Genomic DNA, 25745 nt, shown 5'->3' on the forward strand with positions numbered 1-25745 from the left:
GAAATACGTCCTAGCCCAGTGCTACGCTCACCATTTGAAATACGAGCTGTGCATATGAAAACAACCCTGAACCCAGGCGAAAGAGATATGTACTACTACATAGTAGAAACTGAAGGAACAAAAGAGTATGCATAATTTAATTCTTTGAATAATCTCTACAATCCTTTTATATTTACATACAGTTGACATAATTTATGAATGATATTTAAATGTTGTCTGCATGCTTTCATGTCAGTGATTTATGTGTCTACACTAATGGCTTTGTTTGGGCAAGCAAAGGAGTGTTTTCATCTCTGAAATCCCATTCAGAAATCAGTAAAGGTGTAATTGATGTATGGGCAGCACACCTGAACTACAAGGAAAGAGAAAGGGCAAAATCATCACCTTCGTGCCTGTTTCTGACAACATCACCATGCGTGAGTAATCTAAATTTCTGTGTCAACTATTTGGATGACAAATTTCACTAACAAAAAAATGTTAAATGCAGTATTTGAATATAACAAATCGGCAGCCTCATTGGGATTCATTACAATCCCAGAACAACTTTGTGTCGCGAATTCAACAGGAGATTAGAACAATAGAAGATTTCGACTGGAGAAAGATTGATTTGGTAACAAATTTATTTTTGTGTTAAGATCTCACAGTTTCACCTACATAGTTTTCTACAGGAGTTGTCAAATTCTTTTCTCTAATTTTATCTAACATACAATACAGGTATTCTTCCCTGTTTTTAAAAGTGGCTATTACTATCTTGTGGTATTCTGGATGAGGATGAACAAAATTGAGATAATTGATAGTGCCAAACCACCTAGAGACAAGAATCCCTTGGAAAAGTATAGCTTTGATGTTGCAATACTGGTATGCTTTTTTATATATAGCTAACATTATGTTTAGATTTTTGTTGACATAATTTATGTATCTTGCTAAAATGCTTTGTATGAAAATTTTAATTTAGTTGTTTATATATTTGCAGAAAGATATGTTTGAGGCATACTTTGTAGAGAATAACATGACAGATCTATCACAGAATATAAAGAAGTCTCCTTACAAGGTTATTCCTTTAGATTGGGCCACAAGCACCAATAAAGAAGACAGCGGTGTTTATACGATGAGACATATGGAGACATACTTTGGCAGGAAGGGAAGGGATTGGGATATTGGCTTTACTCCACGCGGCTTGAAGATTCTACAGGTACTCAAAGGAAGATATTGTGAAGCAATGCTTATATCAGAGAGCAACAAGAAGTGTATGGATATGATATGTCATGCTAACATCTGGATGGATGAATGCAAACAGACAAAGATTATCTGCGTTACAGAACAAGTACAAGGAATGGTTTAGCCGTAGAACCAATAAGTAAACAGCTGTTTTATTTTGATTTGAACAAAGACTTGTTTGAATATTTGATATTATAATGTTTTTTAGATGGATGTGTAAAACAATTATTATATATCGATTTGAACTACGCAGCCTGTAATAATATATCAACTATGAAATGAGTAAAGCAACTTCAATAGTAATGTCAACAACTTGAATTTTATGTCAACAGCTCAAAAACAATTGTTTTAACTAAAAAAAATGTACAACTATTTTTCTTCATTTTTTAATTTTAAATATGTACTGGCATCATTATCATAAAAAACATGTTAATAGTTTCCATATAAAAACTCAACAAATGTGAACAGCTTGTCAATAGGCTTCATATAAAATTTCAGATAACTCAATATTTTGAAGATATTGATGAATTATGGTCATACAATACATTTCAGTATAAAGCAAATTAAACGTGAAAAACAAATAAGAAAATATAAATAAACTCTATGTAATGGCAATAACTAAATAATTGTCATGTCAACTGCCTTTTTTTCAAATATTAACAATGTCAACTTCTTTTTTTTTCTAATAAAACGGATGAAAAAAAATATAATTCAAAACCATATAATCTAACACCTACTCTCTCACACATAGATTACCGCTAAGTCATAAAAAAGCAGAATAATAAATATTTCTCTAACACCTACTCTCTAACACATAGATTACCGCTCAAAGAAATTTCTGCTTCTCTCTAATATTCAAACCCTTCGTCTAACTGATTTCATCTAGTTTCTAGGTTTCTAAATCGATTTAGTGTATTAGGAATGTCAACAGAAGAAAGAAACACAAGTGATCCAGTGTCGTCGACCGTTCCTGGTAAAACGATGTCAGAAATGGAGGTCAACAGTAAATCAACAGATAGTACTGAAACGACTCATTCAGGTTAAAGATTTCTTTGGTTTATTAATTGTATGACTTCAATTTCACTTTTGAAAAACACAGTTTGATTATTCAAAAGATTTTATTTTTAGGTTTCATTATTTAATTATCTGATGAGTTCGAGTTTTGCTTTTTTAAAAAAGCAGCAGAATATTTCTGAGGTTAAGTAGTATGTATTTAAATTTTTATGATTATTGACATTAAAAGATATCTGTTGACATAGTAGTATTGACATTTTATAAAATAAATGTTAACATAATGTATGCTTGTTTGAATTGCTGTTGACATAGTCATATGGTTCCTATAAAATAGATATGTTCTGTAAAAACAAACTTGAATTCATATGTGAAGTGTCAGAGGATTACAAAGTATATCAATAGGTTATGATGGCAATTGTCATATGTATGATTGTAGTTGCTATAAATTTTGAAATGATAATACTGTATTGTTGACATTTTGTTGAAATTGTGATATTGACATTTTATACAATAATTATTGACATAATGTGAGCTTGTTTGAATGGTTGTCAAGATAGTTATATGGTTAACATTATATTACTGTATTTTTAACATTTTTATTATACTTGCTTTTAAACCAGAAAAAAAAAGAACACAACAAAAAGGAAAAGAAGTACATCAATTGATGGGGATGAGTTGACTAGATCTGAGATTAGAAGTAAAAGAAAAAATGACAAGAGACCATTAATTGCTTTTGAGATTAGAAGTAAAAAACAGAATGAAATATATACAGAGGCTAAGGAACAGAAAAAGAAAAGTAATTTCTTTTCTAAAAGGCTTCTAGTCAAAAGGAAGACATGGTATTTTATTGAAACACTGAGAAAATTGAATGAGGCCCAGATTAATGCTGTCAAGGACATGGGTTTTGGGAATGTTTTTCATTTCAAAATCGATTACATTCCTACCTATTTGGCATTTGAATTGGTGAAATGTTTTGATGAAAAAGAGTGCAAGATAAAGCTAAATAATAGGAGGAGTGTTAGTATAACAGAGGACGATGTGGAGCTGGTATACGGATTTCCGAGAGGTAGGATAAATTACTCCAGAGATAACTGTAAAAGTAATGCGTCTTTCAGGAGAGATATAGCCAAACATTGTGAAATAAAAGAAGGAGGAAATGTTAGCCATAAAGCTGTGGAAGAGCTTATGTTAAAAGATAGTGAAGGAGGACCATGGTTCAAAAGATTGTTCTTGTTACTATTAGAATCAGGATTGATTGAGCCTGATATGTGGAACAATAAAGTCTAAGATTGGGGAAATAGTTGACGATCTGGACAATATTCGAAATGTCAACTGGTGTTCGTATACATTGTCTGTTCTGAAGTTTGCAAAGGAAAATTGGTCAAAGAAAAAGATGAATGCTTTTGCAGGACCACTTCCTTTACTCATGGTATGTTTTACGTTTCATATTAAAGATTATTAATAGTGAACATAATGTTGACATAATGTTGTATATGTAGTTGATATAGCTTATAATTGTTATTGATACTCTGCTATATGGATAGAGTTTTACAAGCCAAACGTTCAGTTCCTCGCACATTCCCATTAATGAAAGGCTGGACAAGCACACATCTCCAGGCTAGGGAAGATAAGGAGATAGATGTGGGAATATTTGGTAATGGACTTATCTTCAGAAGATATGTCCGTAATCTGGAGCAGGAGCAGGAGCAGGAGCAGGAGCAGGAGCAGGAGCAGGAGCCTCAACAACAGATTCCACACGTAGTTGACAGTGGGGTTGGGTCTTCCCAAAACATTGTCCCAAAAGATATCATGGAGAATGTAATGAAATACATTCTACTCATAAATTATGGGAAGACAAATCTAGTAAAAACCCTTGAAGAAGTTCCTACACACGTCCAAACTAATCATCTATTTGGATTAGTGTGTGATATTGCTAGATCTGCAATTGGAAGCCCAACAACTTCTGTTCAATCTGTGGAAGACAAGTGTGTAAAATTGGCAAAGTCATTTGTTCAAGATAAAGATGAGGCATTCGACAACTGTAAAACAATATGTGAATCACTAGTTACTGTCGAAAAGAAAAAGGAAGCACCTTAAGATTTGACAGAATTTCCAACTTTCAAATGGAGAGATTGCTATAACAAAGTAAGTACATCATTTTGTTTACATACCTTTTCTCTAAGTTGAAATTAATTTAATATTAATTATAAATAACCTTTTTAATAGACTGCTGAAGAAGAAGTACGTGAAAAACAACAAAGTGAAGGACAAGAAGAACAAGAAGGATCAAAAGAGGACAACACATGTGGCATCAATAATGAATCAGCTACTAGAGTCTGATAACATGGAGAGTGAGACAGAAAACCAGAAAGACCTTGAAAAGGTACAATTTACAATTACTATCTTAAACTATAAAGATATTCTGCATTTTATAGAAAAAAATATAATTAACATAACATAATATGTTTCAATTGAAATAACAGGAAGATAAGGAGAACCAAGATGACACACATGGTGAACCGGACAGAGAAAATCCACTGGATAAAGAAGATAATATTGTTGAGGTAACTAAAACTAAGATTAAACTGTATATTATTTTTATAAAATAAGTGAAGTGTTGTTGACATGACTTGATAGTGTAGTTGATATAAGTTATAATAATTATTGACATGACTTCTACGTGTAGTTGACATGGACCATTTTATTTACATACATTTCTCAAAGCTGAAATTAATTTAATATTAATTATAAATTACTATTTCAATAGACTGCTAATGAAGAAGTACATGAAGAACAAGATAATGAAGAACAAGAAGAAGTAGAAGCATCAAAAGAGGAAACAACATGTGGCGTCAATAATGAATTAGTGTCTCCTATGTCAACACTTGTACTAGAATCTGGTAATAAGAGGAGTGAGATAGAAAATCAGAAAGATCTTGTATAGGTACAATTTACAATAATTATCTTAAACTCTAAAGATATTCTGCATATTATAGATAAAAATATAATTGACATAACATAATATATTTCAGTTGAAACAACTTGAAGATAAGGAGAATGAAGATGACACACATGTTGAAATGGACAGAGAAAATCAAATGGATAAAGAAGATAATATTGTTGAGGTAAGTATAACTAAAATCCATTATATTATTTTTATAAAATGAAAGAAATGTTGTTGACATGACTTGATAGTGTAGTTGATATGATTTATAATAATTATTGACATGGCTTTTACGTGTAGTTGACATAACTTATAAGTGTTGTTGACATAGCCTCTATGAGTAGTTAACATATTATGTACTGTAGTTGACAAAAGAAAGAAACAGAATCCATATCCCTACATTGCCAGTTTCTGATCCTAAAGGGATGAGCCAAATCTCGTCTTTTGTTATTTAGAATTAATTATAAATTACTAATTTAATATGCTGTTGAAGAAAAAGAAGAAGAAGGAACAAAAAAAAACACAGTGGGTGATAACAATAGTGAATCAGCTTCTACTATTTCACCATCAGATGCAAGTTCAATGGATGACGCACATGTTGAAATGAACAAAGCAAAGCAACAGGAGAAAGGAAAAGAGAAAGAAGAGAATATTGTTAAAGTAAAGTAACTGAAACTAAAATTAGATATTGTATTGTTTTTATGAAATGGCTTGAAAGTGTGGTTGACAATTGGTTATAATTATTATTGATATGATTTGTATGTGTAGTTGACATGTCTTATAATTGTTGTTGATGTGAATTTTATTTGCTGTTAACATGTATCTGTGTGTAGCAGACATAGTATGTACTGTAATTTATATAACTCGTATGTGCGGTTGACATGATATGCACCATACTTGACATAATTATACTAGTTGTTGACATGATTTTTAATTGAAACTAACATGAATTTTATTTGCACTGACAGAAGACTGTTCCATGCTCTGAGATTCCACTGACAGAAGCTAGTGTGAAAGAGTCTGATGATAAAACGCATTCCGACCCATTCCTAGGCTCTCCAGTTGACATAAGAGCTGTAGATACAAAAACATACCTGGAATCTTATGAAAGAACAGTCTACTACTACATACTAGAAACAAAAGGAACAAATGAGTATGCATTATTTAATTATTTCATTGATCTAAAAAGCATTTTTAGTTTTCTATGTAGTAAACATAATTTATAAATATTTTTCATATGTCATTTGTATAACTTCATTTCAGAAATGCATGCGTTTATGAAGATGATTTTACTTGGGCGACCAAGGAATTGTTTTTATCACTGAAGCCCCATGTTGAAATTAATGTGGGTGTAATAAACGCGTGGGCTTCACACCTGAACAACAGAGAAAATGAAAGGCCAACAACATCACTTTCACGCTTTTTTATGAGTACATCTCCATGTGTAAGTAATCTTAAATTATATGTAATCTGTTTGAGTCACATGTCTCCCTAACCAAATATGTTAATTGCAGAACTTCAATGTAACAAATCGGCAGGAAAATTGGGATGCTTTGACAGCAAAGAGAAATTTTATTTCTCAGATAGATAATGAGGTTGAAAGAAGACCAAATTTCAACTGGAGAAAAATTGATTTGGTAATAAGATCTAAAAATGATATCTATGTTAGAATATAAATAAGTATTCTATGTATATAATTATATATTTCATGTCATACAGGTCTTCTTCCCAGTTTGTGCAGATAACCATTACTACCTTGTAGTATATTGGATGAAGAAAAACATCATTGACATCATAGATAATATAAAGCCAGTTAAAGATACAGATCCGTTGAAGAATTATGACATTGATATTGGCTTACTGGTATGCTTTTATCTATGTTATAGACATATTCTCTACATTGTGTTGAAATGCTTTATACATGTAGTTTAATTTAATTATTTATATATTTTGCAGAAAGATATGTTCGAAAGATACTTCATAGAGAAGAAATTGCTAGATCTTTCAGAAAATATAAACGAGTCTTCATTCAACTTTGTGAATTTAGAATGGGTAACAACCACAAATATAAAGGACTGCGGTGTCTATTTGATGAGGCACATGGAGACCTATGTTGGGAAAAAGGGCAGTGATTGGGATATCGGCTTCCCTGCGCGTAGTCTGAAGATTATCCAAATACTCAGGGGAAGATATTGCTGCACGATGATTGCATCAATTTACAATAACCAGAGATCAACAATGTTACAACTAGCTCGTGATTGGATGGAAGCAAACATGGACAAATTGCATAAGCTAGACAACAAATACAAGAAGTTGTTTAGTTGTAGAAAGAGGAAGTGAACAAAAACAAATTTGAATGTATGATGTTAACTTATTTTCTGGATTGGTTTTAAAATGATTATTATGTATTCTGACTTTTGTTGACATGGCTTGTATTTGTAGTTGACATGACTTAAAATTGTTATCAACATGTTTTCTATGTATTATTCACATGGATACGTAAAACAATTATCACAATATATTATTTTTATAAAATGAGTGAAGTGTTGTTGACATGACTTGATAGTGTAGTTGATATGAGTTATAATAATTATTGATATGGCTTCTACGTGTAGTTGACATGGCCTCTGTGAGTAGTTGACATAACTTAGAAGTGTAGTTGACATGACCTCTATGAGTAGTTGATATATTATGTACCGTAGTTGACATTACTTTTATGACAACATATGAATCGTAGTTGACATGGCAAGAATTTGTAGTTGACATGAATTTTATGTCCATTGAAAAAGAAAAGCCAACAACTTCAACATTTGAACAACATTGAAAAAAAACCTACGCAATCTTTAATAATATGTCAACTATGAAATCAGTACAGCAACTTAAATAGAAATGTCAACAACTTGAATTGAATGTCAACAGCTCAAAAACAATTCTTGTAACTAAAAAATATTTACACCTATTTTTCTTAATTTTTAAATTTTAAATATGTACTGGTAAGATTATCATAAAAAACATGTTAATAGTTTCCATATAAAAATTCAACATTTTGTCCATACCTTAATTATCATTTGTCAATAACTTATAGGAAAAATTTGAACATCTTATCAATAGACTTCATATAAAATTTCAGAAAACTCAATATTTGGAACAAATTTATAAATTATGGTCATACAACACATATCAATATAAAGCAAATTAAATGTCAAAAACAAAAAAGAAAATATAAATCATGTCAACTGCCTTTTTTTAATTCAAAAGTTAACAATGTCATTGTTTTTTTTCTAATAAAATGCCGGAAAAAGTTCATAGTAATAAATGCCAACAAGAGAGAGATTACCTACACTCTATTCTATCTTCTTCTCTCTCACAAATACATTACCGCTCAAAAAAATTCGACTACTATCTCATATACAAACCCTACATCTACAAGACTTCATCTTTTTTCTAAATTTCTAAATCAATTAAGAGTATTAGGAATGTCAACCGGACAAAAAAACACAAGTGATTCAACTGGATCGTCGGGCTTTCCTGTAAAAACGACATCAGAAACGGAGGTCAACACCAAATCAACAAATAGTACTGAAACGACTCATTCAGGTTAAAGATTTCTTTCGTTTATTAATTGTATGACTTCAATTTCAGTTTTTTAAAACAAAGTTTTATTATCTAAAAGATTTTATTTTTAGGTTTCATTATTTAATAATCTGATGAGTTCGACTTTTGCTTTTTTAAAACACCAGAAGAATAATTTTGAGGTTAAGTAGTATGTATTTAAATTTTTATGATTATTGACATTAGAAGATGTCAGTTGACATAGTAGTATTGGGATTTTATAAAATAAATGTTAACATAATGTATATCTCTGCAAATAGATATGTTCTGTAGAAACAAACGTGAATTCATATGTGAAGTGTCAGAGGATTACAAAATATATCAACAGGGTATAATGGCAATTGTCATATGCATGATTGTAGTTGCTATAAATTTTGAAATGATAATACTGTATTGTTGACATTTTATACAATAATTATTGACATAATGTGAGCTTGTTTAAATGGCTGTGAAGATAGTTATGTGGTTGATATAAACTAGATTTGTTGTATTTAGAAAGGATTGTTTATGTTAAACAACATATGACTGCACTTGTCATATATAGGGTTGTAGTTTCTATTAATTTTGATATTATATTACTATATTGTTGATATCATTATTGTACTTGCTTTTTAAAACAGAAAAAAAGAACACAACAAAAAGAAAAAGAAGTACATCAATTGATGAGGATGAGTTGATTACATCAGAGATTAGAAGTAAAAGAAAAAATGACAAGAGAAAATTAATTGCTTTTGAGACTAGAAGCAAAAAACAGAATGAAATGTGTACAGAAGCTAAGGAACAGAAAAAGAAAAGTAATTTCTTTTCTAAAAGGCTTCTAGTCAAAAGGAAGACGTGGTATTTTGTTGAAACACTGAGAAAATTGAATGAGGCCCAGATTAATGCTGTCAAGGATATGGGTTTTGGGAATGTTTTTCATTTCAACATCGATTACATTCCTACCTATTTGGCATTTGAATTGGTGAAATGTTTTGATGAAAAGGAGTGCAAGATAAAGCTAAATAATAAGAGGAGTGTTAGTATAACAGAGGACGATGTGGAGCTGGTATACGGATTTCCGAGAGGTAGGATAAATTACTCCAGAGATAACTGTAAAAGTAATGCATCTTTCATGAGAGATATAGCCAAACATTGTGAAATAAAAGAAGGAGGAAATGTTAGCCATAAAGCTGTGGAAGAGCTTATGTTAAAAGATAGTGAAGGAGGACCATGGTTCAAAAGGAGAGCTTATGTTAGAATCAGGATTGATTGAGCCATCAACATGTGGAACAATAAAGTCTAAGATTGGGGAAATAGTTGACGATCTGGACAATATTCGAAATGTCAACTGGTGTTCATATACATTGTCTGTTCTGAAGTTTGCAAAGGAAAATTGGTCAAAGAAAAAGATGAAAGCTTTTGCAGGACCACTTCCTTTGCTCATGGTATGTTTTATGTTTCACATTAAAGATTATTAATAGTGAATATAATGGAGAGAAAAGGAAGCACTTGAAGATTTGACAGAATTTCCAACTTTCAAATGGAGAGATTGCTATAACAAAGTAAGTACATCATTTTGTTTACATACATTTTCTCTAAGTTGAAATTAATTTAATATTAATTATAATTACTATTTCAATAGACTACTGAAGAAGAAGTACATGAAGAACAACAAAGTGAAGAACAAGAAAATGAAGAACGACAAGGATCAAAAGAGTACAACACATGTGGTGTCAACAATGAATCATCGTCTCCTATATCACCACCTGTAATAGAATCTGATAACAAAGGGAGTGAGACAGGAAATCAGAAAGATCTTAAACAGGTACAATTTACAATAACTATTTTAAACAATAAAGATATTCTGCATATTGTAGGTAAAAATATAATTGACATAACGTAATATGTTTCAATTGAAACAACAGGAAGATAAGGAGAATCAAGATGACACAAACGTTGAAACAGAGAGAGAAAACCCACTGGATAAAGAAGATAATATTGTTGAGGTAACTAAAACTAAAACTAAACAGTATATTATTTATATAAAATGAGTGAAGTGTTATTGACATGACCTGATAGTGTAGTTGACATGAGTTATAATAATTATTGATATGGCTTCTACTTGTAGTTGACATAACTTATAAGTGTAGTTGACATGGCCTCTATGAGTAGTTGACATATTATGTACTGTAGTTGACATAACTTATAAGTGTAGTTAACATGGCCTCTATGAGAAGTTGACATATTATGTACCGTAGTTGACATTACTTTTATGACAAGATATGAACCGTAGTTGACATGACAAGAATTTGTAGTTGACATGAATTTTATGTCCACTGAAAACAGAATATTGCTTCATTATCTGAGATTGCACTTCCAGAAGATATGGATAAAGAAGATAATATTGTTGAGGTAACTTAAACTAAAATTAAACAGTATATTATTTTTATAAAATGAGTGAAGTGTTGTTGACATGACTTGATAGTGTAGTTGATATGAGTTATAATAATTATTGATATGGCTTCTACGTGTAGTTGACATAACTTATAAGTGTAGTTGACATGGCCTCTATGAGTAGTTGACATATTATGTACCATAGTTGACATAACTTATAAATGTAGTTAACATGGCCTCTATGAGAAGTTGACATATTATGTACCGTAGTTGACATGGCAAGAATTTGTAGTTGACATGAATTTTATGTCCACTGAAAACAGAATATTGCTTCATTATCTGAGATTGCACTTCCAGAAGATAAAAACAAATCAGAACACAACAAAGCAGAAGTAAATGATGTTGATATACTGCCATACCTCGAAGTTCATGAAAGAAATCTCTACTACTACATAGTAGAAACTGGAAGAATAGATGAGTATGTATAATTTAGTTTTCTAAACAGTTGACAAGATTTATGATTGTTGTTCATATATTATTTTTATAACTTCATTTCAGGAATACATGTGTGTATGATGATGATTTTACTTGGGCATCTAAAGAATTGTTCAACTCACTGAAGCCCCATGAAGAAATCAAATCTGGTGTTATTGACTCATGGGCTTCACATTTGAACAACATTGAAAAAGAAAAGCCAACAACTTCACTTGCACGCTTTTTCATGACAACATCTCCAACTGTAAGTAATCTAAAAATTTATATAAAATATTTGAATTACAGATCTCCTTAACCAAATATGTTAATTGCAGAATTTCAATGTTACAAATTGGCCAGAAAGTTGGAATACTATGATGGCTACGAACAAATTCATTGATGAAATAGAGAATGAGATTCAAAAAAGACTAGAATTTGATTGGAGAAACATTGATTTGGTAATTAGATCTAACAATTAAATTTTTGAGAAAATATTAGGATGTGTTCTTTGAATGTAATTTTATGTTCAATGTCATATAGGTCTTCTTTCCAATCTGGGAACACCGACGTTACTACCTGGTAGTATTTTGGCTGAAACAAAGTAAGATTGAGATCATAGACAACAAAAAAGTTAATGGTATGGAAGCATTAGAGGAGTATGGCCATGAAATTGGTTTACTGGTATGATTTTTTTTATATTATTGAAACAGTCTCTACATTCTGTTGATATAATTTATGCACAATGTTAAAATATTTTTTATTTGTAGTTTTATTTATTTATTAATATATTTGCAGAAAGATATGTTGGAGGCATACTACAAAAAAAAGAACTTGTTAGACATATTCGAAAATATTAACAAGTCTTACATTGATATTCTTTCCTTGAAGTGGGCCAAAAGCAGTAACATAAAGGACTGTGGTGTCTATTTAATGAGACACATGGAAACTTATGTTGGAAAAAAGATAGTGAATGGAATGTTGGCTTCTCTGCACACAACATAAAGATACTCCAGGTACTACGTGGAAGATATTGCTACAACTTGATTGCATCAAGTTACAACAACCAGAGAGTGCCCATTTTAGAAGTAGCTGATGCATGGATGGAAGAAAACAAACACAGATTGAATAGTTTAAACAACAAATACAAAAAGTGGTTTGTTAATAGAAAGTAGTGAAACAAAATTTGGGATGTATTTAACGTTTAATGTTGTTAGCTTTCTTGTTTTGGGATGGATTTCAAAACAGCTATTACTGTGGTTTCTAACTTTTGAACTTATGAAAATGTATATTTTCTGTTAATTTTGTTATGATTCACATGACTTATTATTATTGTTGATATGGCTTATAATTGTTATTGACATGACTCATAATTGTTCTTGACATAATTCTATAGATATTTAAAATAGTAAATAATATAGTTGACACAGCTTTAACGTGTAATTGACATGACATTTATGTATCGTTGACATTATATGCACCATAGTTAATATAATTGTTATTAACATGACTTATAATTGGTGTTGACATGGCTTATACTTATTGTTGACACAGTTCTGTGCATAGTTGACATGACTTATAATTGTTGTTAAAATGATTCTGTGCGTAATTGACATAGTATGTAACGTAATTGAAATGGGTCTATACGTAGTTGACATGACTGACATGATTCAATTTGTAGTTAAAATACTATGTAATATAGTATACATGCTTATATGTGTAGTTGACACGGCTCTAACGTGTAGTTGACATGAATTTTATGTACCGTTGCAACGATATGCACAAAAGTTGATATAATTGTAAAACTAATATAGTTGACATGGATTGTACGTGTAGTTGACATGGCTTAAAACATAGTTGACATGACTAGTATATGCCGTTGACACGAAGTTCACCATAGTCAACATAATTATATTAGTTGTTGACATGGCTAGTACGTATAGTTAACATGGTTTGTAACATAATTGACATAACTTGTACTTGTAGTTGACACGATATGTAGCGTTGTTGACATGACTCTTATGTACCGTTTACACAATGTACATCATAGTTGACATAATTATATTACTTGTTGACATGGCCAGTATATATAGTTGACTTAATTTTTAAGTGGTTGACATGTGCACATTAAAAACATGAAGGAGCATCAAAGCAAGGCATGTCCAACTTGTATTGAAATGTCAACAACTTATAACCAAATGTCAACAATTTGTATAAAGGTGTACAACTCAGAAAACAAATCTTATAATTAAAAAAACAGAATAATAAATAGATGTCAATAGAGATTAAAATCAGATATAAACAATAAATGAGAAAATGTCAATAATTTGTAGTCTATGTCAACAAATAAAAAAAAAAAACCCTGACTACTAAAAAAAAAAAACAATCATGTCTCCTTTCTGCCACAACTTCTAGCATTATGATCAATAATTTTATGACACTTTCCACAACGCCTATGAGGTTTATTTGCTTTTTCAATTGCTTTCTCTATGCTTGACTTAATCCTGCTTTTCTTGTCACTTGCACCTCCTTTTGTACTAACCACATCTGGAGCATGGGCAGTTATTTCTTCAGGAACAGCAATACCATATATGTTCATGATTGAATCATTTTTATCAAGAGAAGACGATCCAGCACAGTCATCTTTAAAGATTTCAGGACCAATACCCGCAAGCAAATTATCCAAAGCAATCAAATGATCTTTATTTCTAAAAGCACGCTGATATAGACCAAAGTAACGACCATGACATCTGTTAGCAATCTTTAGTTTGTCATCTTTGTTAGAACCTGCGCACATATAAAATGTCAACAGCATATATAAGATGTTAACTGTCTATATAAGATATGTCAACAGCTTAAACAACACATGCTAAAACTTAAACTGAAATATGTATAGAAAAAAGTTGGCACACCTCTGTCAGACGCACTTTCATCAATTGTGAGACCATGAACTTCCTTTAGTAATTCACTTTTAAGCCAACGGTTACCAACATATTTCTCTGGAATATTGTTGACATCTTTGTTTCTGAGGATGAAAAAAAGGTGGCTGCATAGATAACCACACCTTAAAAATAGTTTACACTCACATTCATATGACTCAGTCTCTATCTCATGTCTAACTGTAAAGATCTTCTTTCTAGCATCAGAAACTTTGAAGACCTCGATGTTCTCCAATGTGGACATGCTAATCATCCGACAACTCTTATCAGCCTCAACAATCAAATCTTGTACCACTCTAAACATCCTATCTGTGTAAACAGATCCCAATTGCTTCTCAAATGCTAAATCAGTGACATATTTTGGAGTGATTACAGAATCATAATAGTCAAGCCTTTCAGTTTGATTCCTTTGAGCATCAATGGCATTGTTATACTGAAGAGTGAAGTCAACAAAATTGAACAACGGTTTCGAGTACCTCTTAAAAAAGCTGTTTTCAGATTCTGAAAAAGATGTTGTTCTCATTAAAGAACCCATAGGAACATCTCTAAAGAAGGCTGGGATCCACATCTGTCTGATCAAAAACATATCCTTAAACCACTTATGATCTTCTACACTATATTTTTCAACAATACTAGTCCATAATATATCAAACTCATCCGGATCTAACAACTCTGACCAAACACAAGACTTAAACTCCTTACTAAACTTTTCTCTATCAGAAATTGATTTAGGTATCTTCTCAAATAACTTGCTCATAATATGCCACATACACAAACGATGCCTTGTACCAGGTAATACCTTCTCAATGGCAAGCCTCATTCCCCAATCTTGGTCAGTGATTATGATTCTTGGAGCAACACCCATGCATTCAACAAATACAGTGAAAAGCCATGAAAATGCATCACAGTTCTCACCGGATACGAAACCAGCTCCAAACGCAATAGGACACCCATGATTGTCTTTCCCGGTAAATGGACCAAACACCATACGATACCTATTGAACAAATACATCAATAATGTCAATTATAGGTATATGCTATGTCAACTATTAAATCAGAAATGATGCAAAGTACAAATGTATCATATGTCAACTACCATATCAACTACTATCTATGTCAATTAATAAGTATAATAAATAAACTACCTGTTTGTTGAATATGTTGTATCAAATGCTACAACATCTCCAAACATGTGGTAATGCTTTCGAGACTCAGCATCAGACCAGAATAAGCTCACTAACTTATTATCTTCAGGTGATAATTGATATTTGTAAAAAAAGCCTTCACAAATTCTCTTCCTCTCTTGCATCTGATTTAGGATCATTTGCACATCCACTTCTTTTAATTTCTCTTTAATATCACGTGAACAATTCCTAACATCAGTCAACGTACACCCAACAACATCATAACCACCGAAAAACTCTTTTAATAAGTTAAAAGTAGAGGTAGGACCGATGTTAGCTTTGGTGCAATCTTCAACAAACTTGTGATGAACATCATTCAAACTCCGATTACCTTTCATAAATCTCTTATGATCTTTGTCAACCATAGTATGATTGTGTTCCTCAACAAACTGATGCACAAGGTAATACTTATCACCAAAATCAGAAAAAAACTTAAAACTAATTCTCGCTCCACATCCACACCTTTTCGTGCCACGTCTACGTCTCTTCTTTGAAGATACTTCTTCATCATCAGACACATTACCATTCTCAGATACATTAACATCAACATCCAATGAATCTACTGTATGAAATCCTTGTCTATTGCAAACAATATACTGAAAAATAATAACACCACCACTAGACCTATTCCCAAATCTTCGACAATCAAAACAACACTCCTGAGCATACTTTTCATAAAATGAAATTCCTTCCTCAAGAGAAGAAAATTTTTGACCTTCATAAGGCCTCAACTCAGGCTTGCAAATTGGAATAACAGACCCTACAACATAGAATATTTACCAAGGAACATAAAACATGTCAACAGATTTTCAAGTCATGTCAACAGAGAATAAATCAACAACATAACAGCTTTAGTTATCTCTAAAGAGGTGGCTGCACTCTTGTAAAATTCTTAGACAATTATTATAAGTTATGTAAGCCAAAATATTAGAACAAGCTTCAAATTACCAGGATCAAAATGTCCAGTTTAATTAGAATACACCGATTGAAACACACGATGTCAACAGAGCATAAATCACCAATATAACACAACAAAATAATGTTAATGAAACAGAATGTCCACAAAGAGCATAACAACAACACAAAATATTTACCAACTAACATAAATCATGTCAACAGATTTTCAAGTCATGTCAACAGAGCATAAATCACCAACATAACACAAAAAAATCATATTAATGAAAATCAAACCAAACTACCTCCACCATTCATAAATCATGTCATCAGATTTTCAAGTCACGTTAACGCAAATCAAAAGACTTACGTAAATTACCCCTATAGTTATCTCTAAAGAGGTGGCTGCACTCTTGTAAAATTCTTAGACAATTGTTATAAGTTATGTAAGCCAAAATATCAGAACAAGCTTCAAATTACCAGGATCAAAATGTCCAGTTTAATTAGAATACACCAATTGAAACACACGATGTCAACAGAATAATTAACAAGTACACATAAATCATGTCAACAAAGAGCTCATAACCCATACTTTCCCCTTGAAAACTCACAACTGATTATGAAAAAAGGGTTAAACAGTCTACACCTAAAGTATCCATAGATTCCAAACTCAACCATGTTTCTCAACCTCCTAAGTATTTATGGTCTTTTGCTTAGCCAATAACTAACTGATCTTTTTAAGTCAAGTTAAGGACTCTGTTATGGTCATATCATATGGACTTTTACATTCAAGAAAATCCAACCAAACATTGATCCACTAAGACTAACATTTATTTCCTCGGTCAAGAATTATTGAGCTGATTTCTCAAGTAGCTTCACATAAATAAGAAAATTACCCCTATAGTTATATCTAAAGACGTGGCTGCACTCTTGTCAAATTCTTAGACAATTGATATAAGTTATGTAAACCAAAATATCAGAACATGCTTCAAATTATCAGGATCAAAATGTCCAATTTAATTAGAATACACCAATTCAAACACACTATGTCAACAGAATAATTAACAAGTACATATAAATAATTTCAATAGAGCATAAATCATCAACATAACACAACAAAATAATGTTAATGAAACAGAATGTCCACAAAGAGCATAACAACAACACAGAATATTTACCAACTAACATAAATCATGTCAACAGATTTTTAAATCATGTCAACAGAGCATAAATCACCAACATAACACAAAAAATTCATGTTAATGAAAATCAAACCAAACTACCTCCACCATTCGTCGACGTAGACTCGGAATAAGATGAAGAATCCATCAAATAACACTTAGCTGTTGATTATGAACTGAAATCGTACCTGAAGATGAGAAAATAAAAAAAAAACTAATTAGGAACAAATTTAATTGGGCATCAACAAATAAATGATAAAAACAGAATAAAAGTGGGTATAATCAACCGAAAAACGTCAAAATCAACAGAGAAATCCGTCGAACAGGTCGTCGATTTTTCAAAAATTGAATCGCAAATCAGGTATCGTTGAAATCGTTGAAACCGTTTGAGTCTAATTTTATAAATCAATTGAATCATAAATCGTTAAAATAGATTCAATGAGAGATATGATTCAATAGATGAAATCTCACCAGAATCGCGATCAGAGACGAATTAGGATGAAGAACCCTAAATTAAAACGCGAAAAGATACTTTTACCCTTTCATATTAAATTAATCTAATAATATTTATTGTGTGGCAAAATCTGGACCACTCATTTAATGAAAATGAGTGGCTGATATTGCATCTCATTTCTCAATTTATTGCATCTCATTTCTCAATTACCCTAAACCCTATATATATAGGTTCATGATCAATTGAGATTTTTTAGGATAATTGAGAAATGAGATGCAATATCAGCCACTCATTTTCATTAAATGAGTGGTCCAGATTTTGCCCCACAAAAAAAAATTTAGATTAATTTATTATAAAAGGGCAGAATGGTAAATTCATATTTTAATTAGGGGATTCTGGTGAGGGTGCTGGTGTAAGTGGCTTCGTGATATCGGCTTCGACAATGGTAGCTTCCAGCGCCTTCAGCGCGCTCCCGATCTCCGCGAAGAGCTCCGGCCGATTGTCGCAGCAGATCGACGCCTTGATATGCTCCGATCTGTCTTCAATCTGATGGAAGATCACCTCGTCGATCTCGCTCGGCACGCCGCTGCTGATTTTGCTCGCCTCCTTCGCTCTTTGCCGTTGCTCCTTCACGTGATCCACCATGTGCCCCAATAGCGCCGCCTTGTCAATCTACATAGATCGGAATCGATCAATTTAGTGAGAATTTTGATTCAATTTTGCTTTGGTTTTAGTTTTGATTTTTAATTTGATTCGAGAGAGGAGAGGGAAAAATACCTTTTCGGATTTGGGGATGAGTTTGAGGAGAGTGGAGAGCTGAGCGTTGATTCTGTCTCTGCGGCGTTTCTCGGCTTCGCTGAGGCTTCTGGAGGCAGAGGCGGCTCGGTCGGCAGAGGCGGCGGGAGGGAGGAGCCACGGCTGTTCATCGGTGTATTACAGTGAATTATCTAGGCTGAGCGAATTCCAATTTTGAAAAATTGATTAGTTGATTTTCATCTATTTTGGTTATTTTAATCTGGCGGTAATTGATTGATGCTCTTCGACATAGTATGAAATTAGAAGAATGGATCGAACGATGTTGTTATCTGTGTATTTTTACAATTTTGTGGATTTTTCCATTGGTTACATTGAGTGTCTGGATCTCCTTTTAGTTTACTTAGGGAATAGGAGTTTTCTTTGATCTTTTCTAAAGCAGAGTTATTTGCATTATTGCGTATCTGTGGATTTTGGATACGACTTGCTAATTGTATGTTGGAGATAGGAACTTCATGAATTATATAGCTCGTTGACATAATAACGTTTGTTGTTGACATGAATTATATAGGTCGTTGGCATAAATTCTATGAAAAATGTTGTTGACATGAATTATATGTAAAACGTTGTTGTTGACATAAATAATATTCGTCCTTGACATGTAAATATTTGTTGTTGACATTAATTATTTGTAAAATGTTATTGTTGACATAATAGTTGACACATATAAAGTTTGTTGTTAACATCGTAGTTGACATAAATAACGTTTGTTATTGACATCGTAGTTGACATAATATATTAGTTGTTGACATTTTAATACGAGTTGTTGACATTCAATAATCTAGCTGTTGATATGTGAAATATAAGTGTTATTTTTTAGTTGTTGACATTTTAATATGAGTTGTTGACATTCGATATTCTCGGTAGTGATATGTAAATTATAAGTGTTATTTTTTAATTGTTGACATTTTAATACGAGTTGTTGACATTCGATATTCTCGGTATTGATATGTGAATTATAAGTGTTATTTGTTAGTTGTTGACATTTTAATACGAGTTGTTGACATTCGATATTTTCGGTATTGATATGTGAATTATAAATGTTATTTGTTAGTTGTTGACATTTTAATACGAGTTGTTGACATTCGATATTCTCGATATTGATATGTGAATAGTAAGTGTTATTTGTTAGTTGTTGACATTTTAATACGAGTTGTTGACATTCGATATTCTCGGTATTGATATGTGAATTGTAAGTGTTATTTGTTAGTTGTTGACACTTTAATACGAGTTGTTGACATTCGATATTCTTGGTATTGATATGTGAATTATACGTGTTATTTTTTAGTTGTTAAAATTTTAATAAGTGTTATTTTATTGAATGTTGAAGATTTGAAGATTTGAATGTTGAAGATTTGAAGATTTGAATGTTGAAGATTTGAAGATTTGAATGTTTGAAGATTTGAAGATTTGAATGATGAAGATTTGAAGATTTGAAGATTTGAATGTTGAAGATTTGAAGATTTGAAGACTTTGAAGCTAGAGTTTTAGAAAGGATTTTAGAAAATGATTTCAAATACAATTTAATAAAAAGACAATTATATCCCCGTGTTGACATAATGTTATAGTTGTTGACATTAAGTTAATCTTGTGAATTAGTGGCTGAGATTGCATCTCATTTCTCAATTATGCCAAAAAATCTCATCCTAACAAGACCCTATATATATATATATATAGAGAGAGAGTTGTGATCAATGTCGAACCAATTTTAAAGACCGAACTAGAGACCAAATCTAGGCCATTAGATCTAGTTTTTTTGATGAGATGTGCTGCTGCGAAAAAAATTTCTGCTTCATTACTAGCCCATTTTACTTCATTGTATAGGTTTATTACTTCATTCTGTACCTAATACCTTGAAACTACAACATGTTTTTACTTGCTTCCAGTAGGTTTTGAAATGATTCAACATATGTTTCATTCAAATTCATTGACGTGGGTTTTTGCTTGATTAACATTTAAAAATGCAATTTATTCAAGTGAGTTTATTACTTCATTCAGGAACGTTATTACTTCATTGGATAAGATTTTTACTTCATTCCAGTAGGACTTCAAATGCTTCTACACATACTTCATTCCAATAATTTATTATATTATTCCATGTGTTTATTAAACCAATATTAGCGCCATGGCGGTGGTGATAGATATTGTAGAGAGAAAGAACGGCACGCGACGGTGAAACCACATTTACGTACTGGAACGAAGTAAAAATCTACTGGAATGAAGTAAAAACCTACAAGAATGAAGTAAAAACCTACCGGAATGAAGTAGTAATATATTCTGGAATGAAGTTAAATATTCGTAACGTGTTAGTATGACTTATTTACCTTCGGATGAATAAAAATAGACCAGTGATGAAGGAGAAAATAATTTATAAATTTTTGAATCTCATCTATAAAAAACTAGATCTAAAAGCCCTAATTTGGTAGGGTTCGGTGGTTCGGTCTTTAAGAGTGGATTTGTGGATAATGGGACTCTCTCTATATATATATATATATGGTCTTGTTAGGATGAGATTATTTACCTTAATTGAGAATTGAGATGCAATATGGGCCACTAATCCATAAGATTCATGAAATGTCAACAGTTAGCACATTATGTCAACAAAGGGGTATAATTGTAATTTTATTAATAAATGGAGGAAAACATAAAATTGTATTTCAAATCATTTTCTAATTTCGACGACATTCAGATCTGCAAATCTGCAAATCTTCATACAATTCACACAATTGTGCAAAATCGAAAACCTTCAAAATCTCGCTGAAAAATCTGCTGATCTTCAAATTTCAATTCGTAGACCTTCAAAATCGAAGAGCAAAATCGAACAGTTTTCTGCAATGACGATCGAAGAGCAAAATCGAAGACAATCGGCTGAAGCCCCGATTGTAGCTGAATCGGCTGAAGCAACGATCGAAGAGAATCGGTATTCCAAATCGGCGGAGATCGTGAGAGATGAAGACAGAGAAGTGGATTTGACTAGCGTTGTTTCTACATTTCCGTTCCTGTTCATCGATTGATACTTTCAGTTTTGGCTCAGACTTTCACTTTTTTGTTTCACTCAGGTTAGAGATTCGATTTTTTTTCCGTGTTATATGTCTTCTTTTTAATTATTTGTGTAGTCATTTTGATTTGGAACTGTCTGATGATTCTTGTGCAATGCCCTGGTTTTCTGATGTTCAATTGCTGAGAATAAAATCTGATCGTCTTTTCTCCTTATTTAATTAGTTTAATTTGTGTTCTGCTTTTTAGTTTGTTTATGTGATTTTGTTGAAATGTTTTTAGCTGATAGTGGAGTGGTGGTTCTCTACATTTACTTTTTCGACATTTCTTTTAAATTTTGTAGGCGATCTGGTAGTAATAAGGAATCTTTCATTGCGACCTGGTTCTTGAGGGCATTGGAAAATTTGCGGTTTATTTTGTCACTTAATTGAAATTTATTTTCACAGATCGTTTCAGGAAAGTGTTTGTTCTTGATATTTTGATTGGTAATAAGTAGTGAAAGCTTGAATTTTTAAATTTTAAGTAATTGATTCAGGTTAAGAATTTGATTCAAATTTTAAGTATATTACTTTGATTTTAGTGAATTAAAACACATCTGCATTTGTTTTCTTATGAATTCAATTTCTGAATTTTTTTGTTGATAAGTGATGGTAGAATCAGAAGAGAAAGATTTGTTTAAAATTTTAAGATTATTGACATTTTATACAACAACTATTAACATAGCTATAATAACAAACTGTATGATTGTTGAATAACTGTTGAAATAATTTTATTCACATAGTGTATGCTTGTTTGAATAGCTATTAGGATGTCTGTAGATAACATATGTATGGTTGTAGTAGTAAGTCAATAGCTATTGACATAGCTATAATAACAGACTGTATGATTGTTGAATAGCCGTTGACATAATTTTATTGACATAGTTTATGCTTGTTTGAATAGCTGTTAGAATGACTGTAGAAAACATATGTATGGCTGTAGTAGTAAGTCAATAGCTATTACTTTGATTTTAGTGTTTTAAAACATATGTAGATTTGTTTTCTTATGAATTCAATTTCTGATGATTTTTTTGTTGATTAGCAATTGAAGAAGCGCAAGCTAATTAGACAGACGTGTTCAAGGCATCAACATGCAGCAAGCCATCTTGATATATTAATGTTCAAGGCATCTTGTGTTCTTAACTCTCTCTCAGCTTCAACCGTCACCACATGCAGCAAGCCATGCTACATGTGATTCAGTTCAATTAATGATTAAGTTCATCCTCATCATCATAATCTATGTTTCTACGTTTCAGTAACTACATTTCACAAGGGAGTAGAGAGTGGTTGGATGTTGCTAGCTCGACGTGGCTACTTTGCGCACTTCTCCTTGCAGTGATTGCAGTTATTAGCTTCAGTGAACTTCCTCAACAAGGTTCGTTTTAACTCATTGCTTCATTTTTGTTAACTGTTTTAGTAAACTAGGGCAGCTGTATTGAGCTATATGTAAAAATATTTGAATTGCATTAGACGTTAAATCCTTGGTAGAAGTTTATGTATTGATGATTTTTTGTGATGATATAAAAAATCCAGCTGATGTAAGTTTATGCATATTAGGATAAAATAACTAAGAAATCTAACAGGTTGTGCCTCTTGGCTTGCTGCAGGAAATTCGTAAAATTCATGAACATTTCACAGTCACTACATGCTTTCAAATTTGGACATTTCTTTGATAAAGTAAGTACATATGTTTCTCTGAGTTGACATTAGATTACTCCTACAGTTTAGATACTAACATTGTATAACTAATTTACAAGCAGTGTGCAGAAGAAAGAAACAGAGAAAATATCCCTATATCGCCATATGGATCCTAAAGGGGTGAGCAAAATCTTGTCTTTTGTTATTTAGAATTAATTCAAATTAATTTGATATTAATTATAAATTACTAATTCAATAGGCTGCTAAAGAAGAATAAGTAGAAGGAACAAAAGAGGACACAGTGGGTGATAACAATAATGAATCAGCCTCCCCTATCTCACCACCAGCTGCAGGCCCAATGGATGACGTACAGGTTGAAACGAACAAAGAAAAACAACAGGAGAAAGGAAAAGAGAAAGAAGAGAATATTGTTAAAGTAAAATAACTAAAACTAAGATTAAATAGAATATTGTTTTTGTAAAATGACTGAATTGTTGTTGACATGACTTAAAAGTGTAGTTAACATTTGGTTATAATTGTTGTTGACATGATTTGTACGTGTTGTTGGCATGACTTATAATTGTTGTTGACATGGTTTCTATGTGTAGTTGACATGGCTTATAATTGTTGCTGACATGGTTCCATGTGTAGTTGAAATGGCTTATAATTGTTGTTGACATGACTTATAATTGTTGTTGACATTCTTCTATGTGTAGTTGACATAGTAGTATGTAACATAGTTGACATGGCTTGTACGTGTAGTTGGCACGATATGTACCGTAGTTGACATGACTTGTATGTAGTTGACATTATATGTGTGTAGTTGACATGGATTGTACACATAGTTGACATTATATGTTTGTTAGTTGACATGAATTTTATATGTAGTTGACATGGATTGTACACATGGTTGACATTATATGTGTATTGTTGACATGAATTTGTATATGTAGTTGACATGTTAATTAACCCATCTGTACACCCAAAATTAATAATCCAAACACACTAATCAAGATTAAAGAGCCACTAATGATGATGATCAAAAGTTACTACTGATGGACAATCACTCATTCACAATTTTCACGCAATGTCAACAACGTGTAGTTTAAGTCAACAAGGGGGTATTTTTGTCATTTTTCGCGCGATGTCAACTATGGAGACATTATGTCAACTACGATGTCAATAGCAAACGTTATTTATGTCAACTACGATGTCAACAACAAACGTTTTTTATGTCAACTGTTATGTCAACAACAACATTTTACAAAATAATTAATGTTAACAACAAATATTTTCATATCAACGACCTATATTATTTATGTCAACAACAACGTTTTACATTAATTGACATTGTATATATAGTTGACATTGTTTTCGTACTCAACAACAAACATTTTCATGTCAACAACTTATATAATTTATGTCAACAATAATATTTTAGGCAATATCACAAACACCTTATCTACACAACTCACAAATTCTAGCAACACAATTGAATTAAAAACTGCATCCATATATTTCACAAATTAATCGTGATTGTTGGACATCAAATAAATCGCCTTCTCAAATTCATCTACATATTTCACAATTCCATCTACAAGTTCAAAGCGGGACCCACAAACCAGAAGTGAATCTATCCCCCAATCACGATGAAGATGGAAGCGTAGGCGAATTTGTTGAGCCAAAACAACAGCCCTTTCTTGCCGACATACAGCCCCACCGCCTTCTTACTCAAGCTCATTGATTCCCCATACATATATGTAACTACATATATGTAGTTACATTATATATACTAATTGTATATTAGCCAATAGTTTCGTTCCCCGAACTTGAATTAAACAACATCAACTTAATCCTAAGTATAAATAATAAAAGTTATAACTCCATGCCTATTACATGATCAACAAAACAGATCCATGGTTATTACACTTCTCAACCGTTTGTATAGCACCATATACATGATTGTGGAATTATA

The 25745-nt window shown here is 31.8% G+C and overlaps 2 protein-coding genes across 2 annotated transcripts; both read right to left on the reverse strand.

Annotated features, from left to right (window-relative positions):
- Nucleotides 1-12167: 12167 nt before the first annotated feature.
- Nucleotides 12168-15106, reverse strand: LOC148926349 (protein FAR1-RELATED SEQUENCE 1-like). The gene is made up of 3 exons (XM_089059094.1): nt 14545-15106; nt 14159-14419; nt 12168-12226 (listed from the first exon to the last, which is right to left on the reverse strand). Exons 1-3 carry the CDS (start codon nt 15104-15106, stop codon nt 12168-12170), a joined length of 882 nt encoding a protein of 293 aa, XP_088915220.1.
- Nucleotides 15107-18665: 3559 nt separating this feature from the next.
- LOC148926350 (transcription factor bHLH51-like) lies at nt 18666-19217 on the reverse strand (the record flags this gene model as incomplete). Its single annotated transcript, XM_089059095.1, has 2 exons — nt 18666-18956; nt 19062-19217. Coding segments are annotated over 2 exons (447 nt in total), but the record flags the coding sequence as incomplete, so codon positions are not given.
- Between the last annotated feature and the right edge of the window lie 6528 nt (nt 19218-25745).

The sequence above is a fragment of the Salvia hispanica genome, chromosome 5 (genome assembly GCF_029641045.1).
Source record: "Salvia hispanica isolate PSC_SH4W2 chromosome 5, Shi_PSC_v1, whole genome shotgun sequence".
Taxonomy (NCBI): Eukaryota; Viridiplantae; Streptophyta; class Magnoliopsida; order Lamiales; family Lamiaceae; genus Salvia; species Salvia hispanica.

Coding starts and splice junctions, on each gene's coding strand:
- LOC148926349 (XM_089059094.1), bottom strand. CDS start 15,106: ATGGGTTCTTTAATGAGAACAACATCTTTTTCAGAATCTGAAAACAGC. Junction 14,420..14,544: donor TGAAAGTGCGTCTGACAGAG/GTGTGCCAACTT, acceptor ATATGTGCGCAG/GTTCTAACAAAGATGACAAA. Junction 12,227..14,158: donor TGTGGTTAGTACAAAAGGAG/GTGCAAGTGACA, acceptor ACTTTGTTTCAG/CCAAAATACTACCAGGTAGT.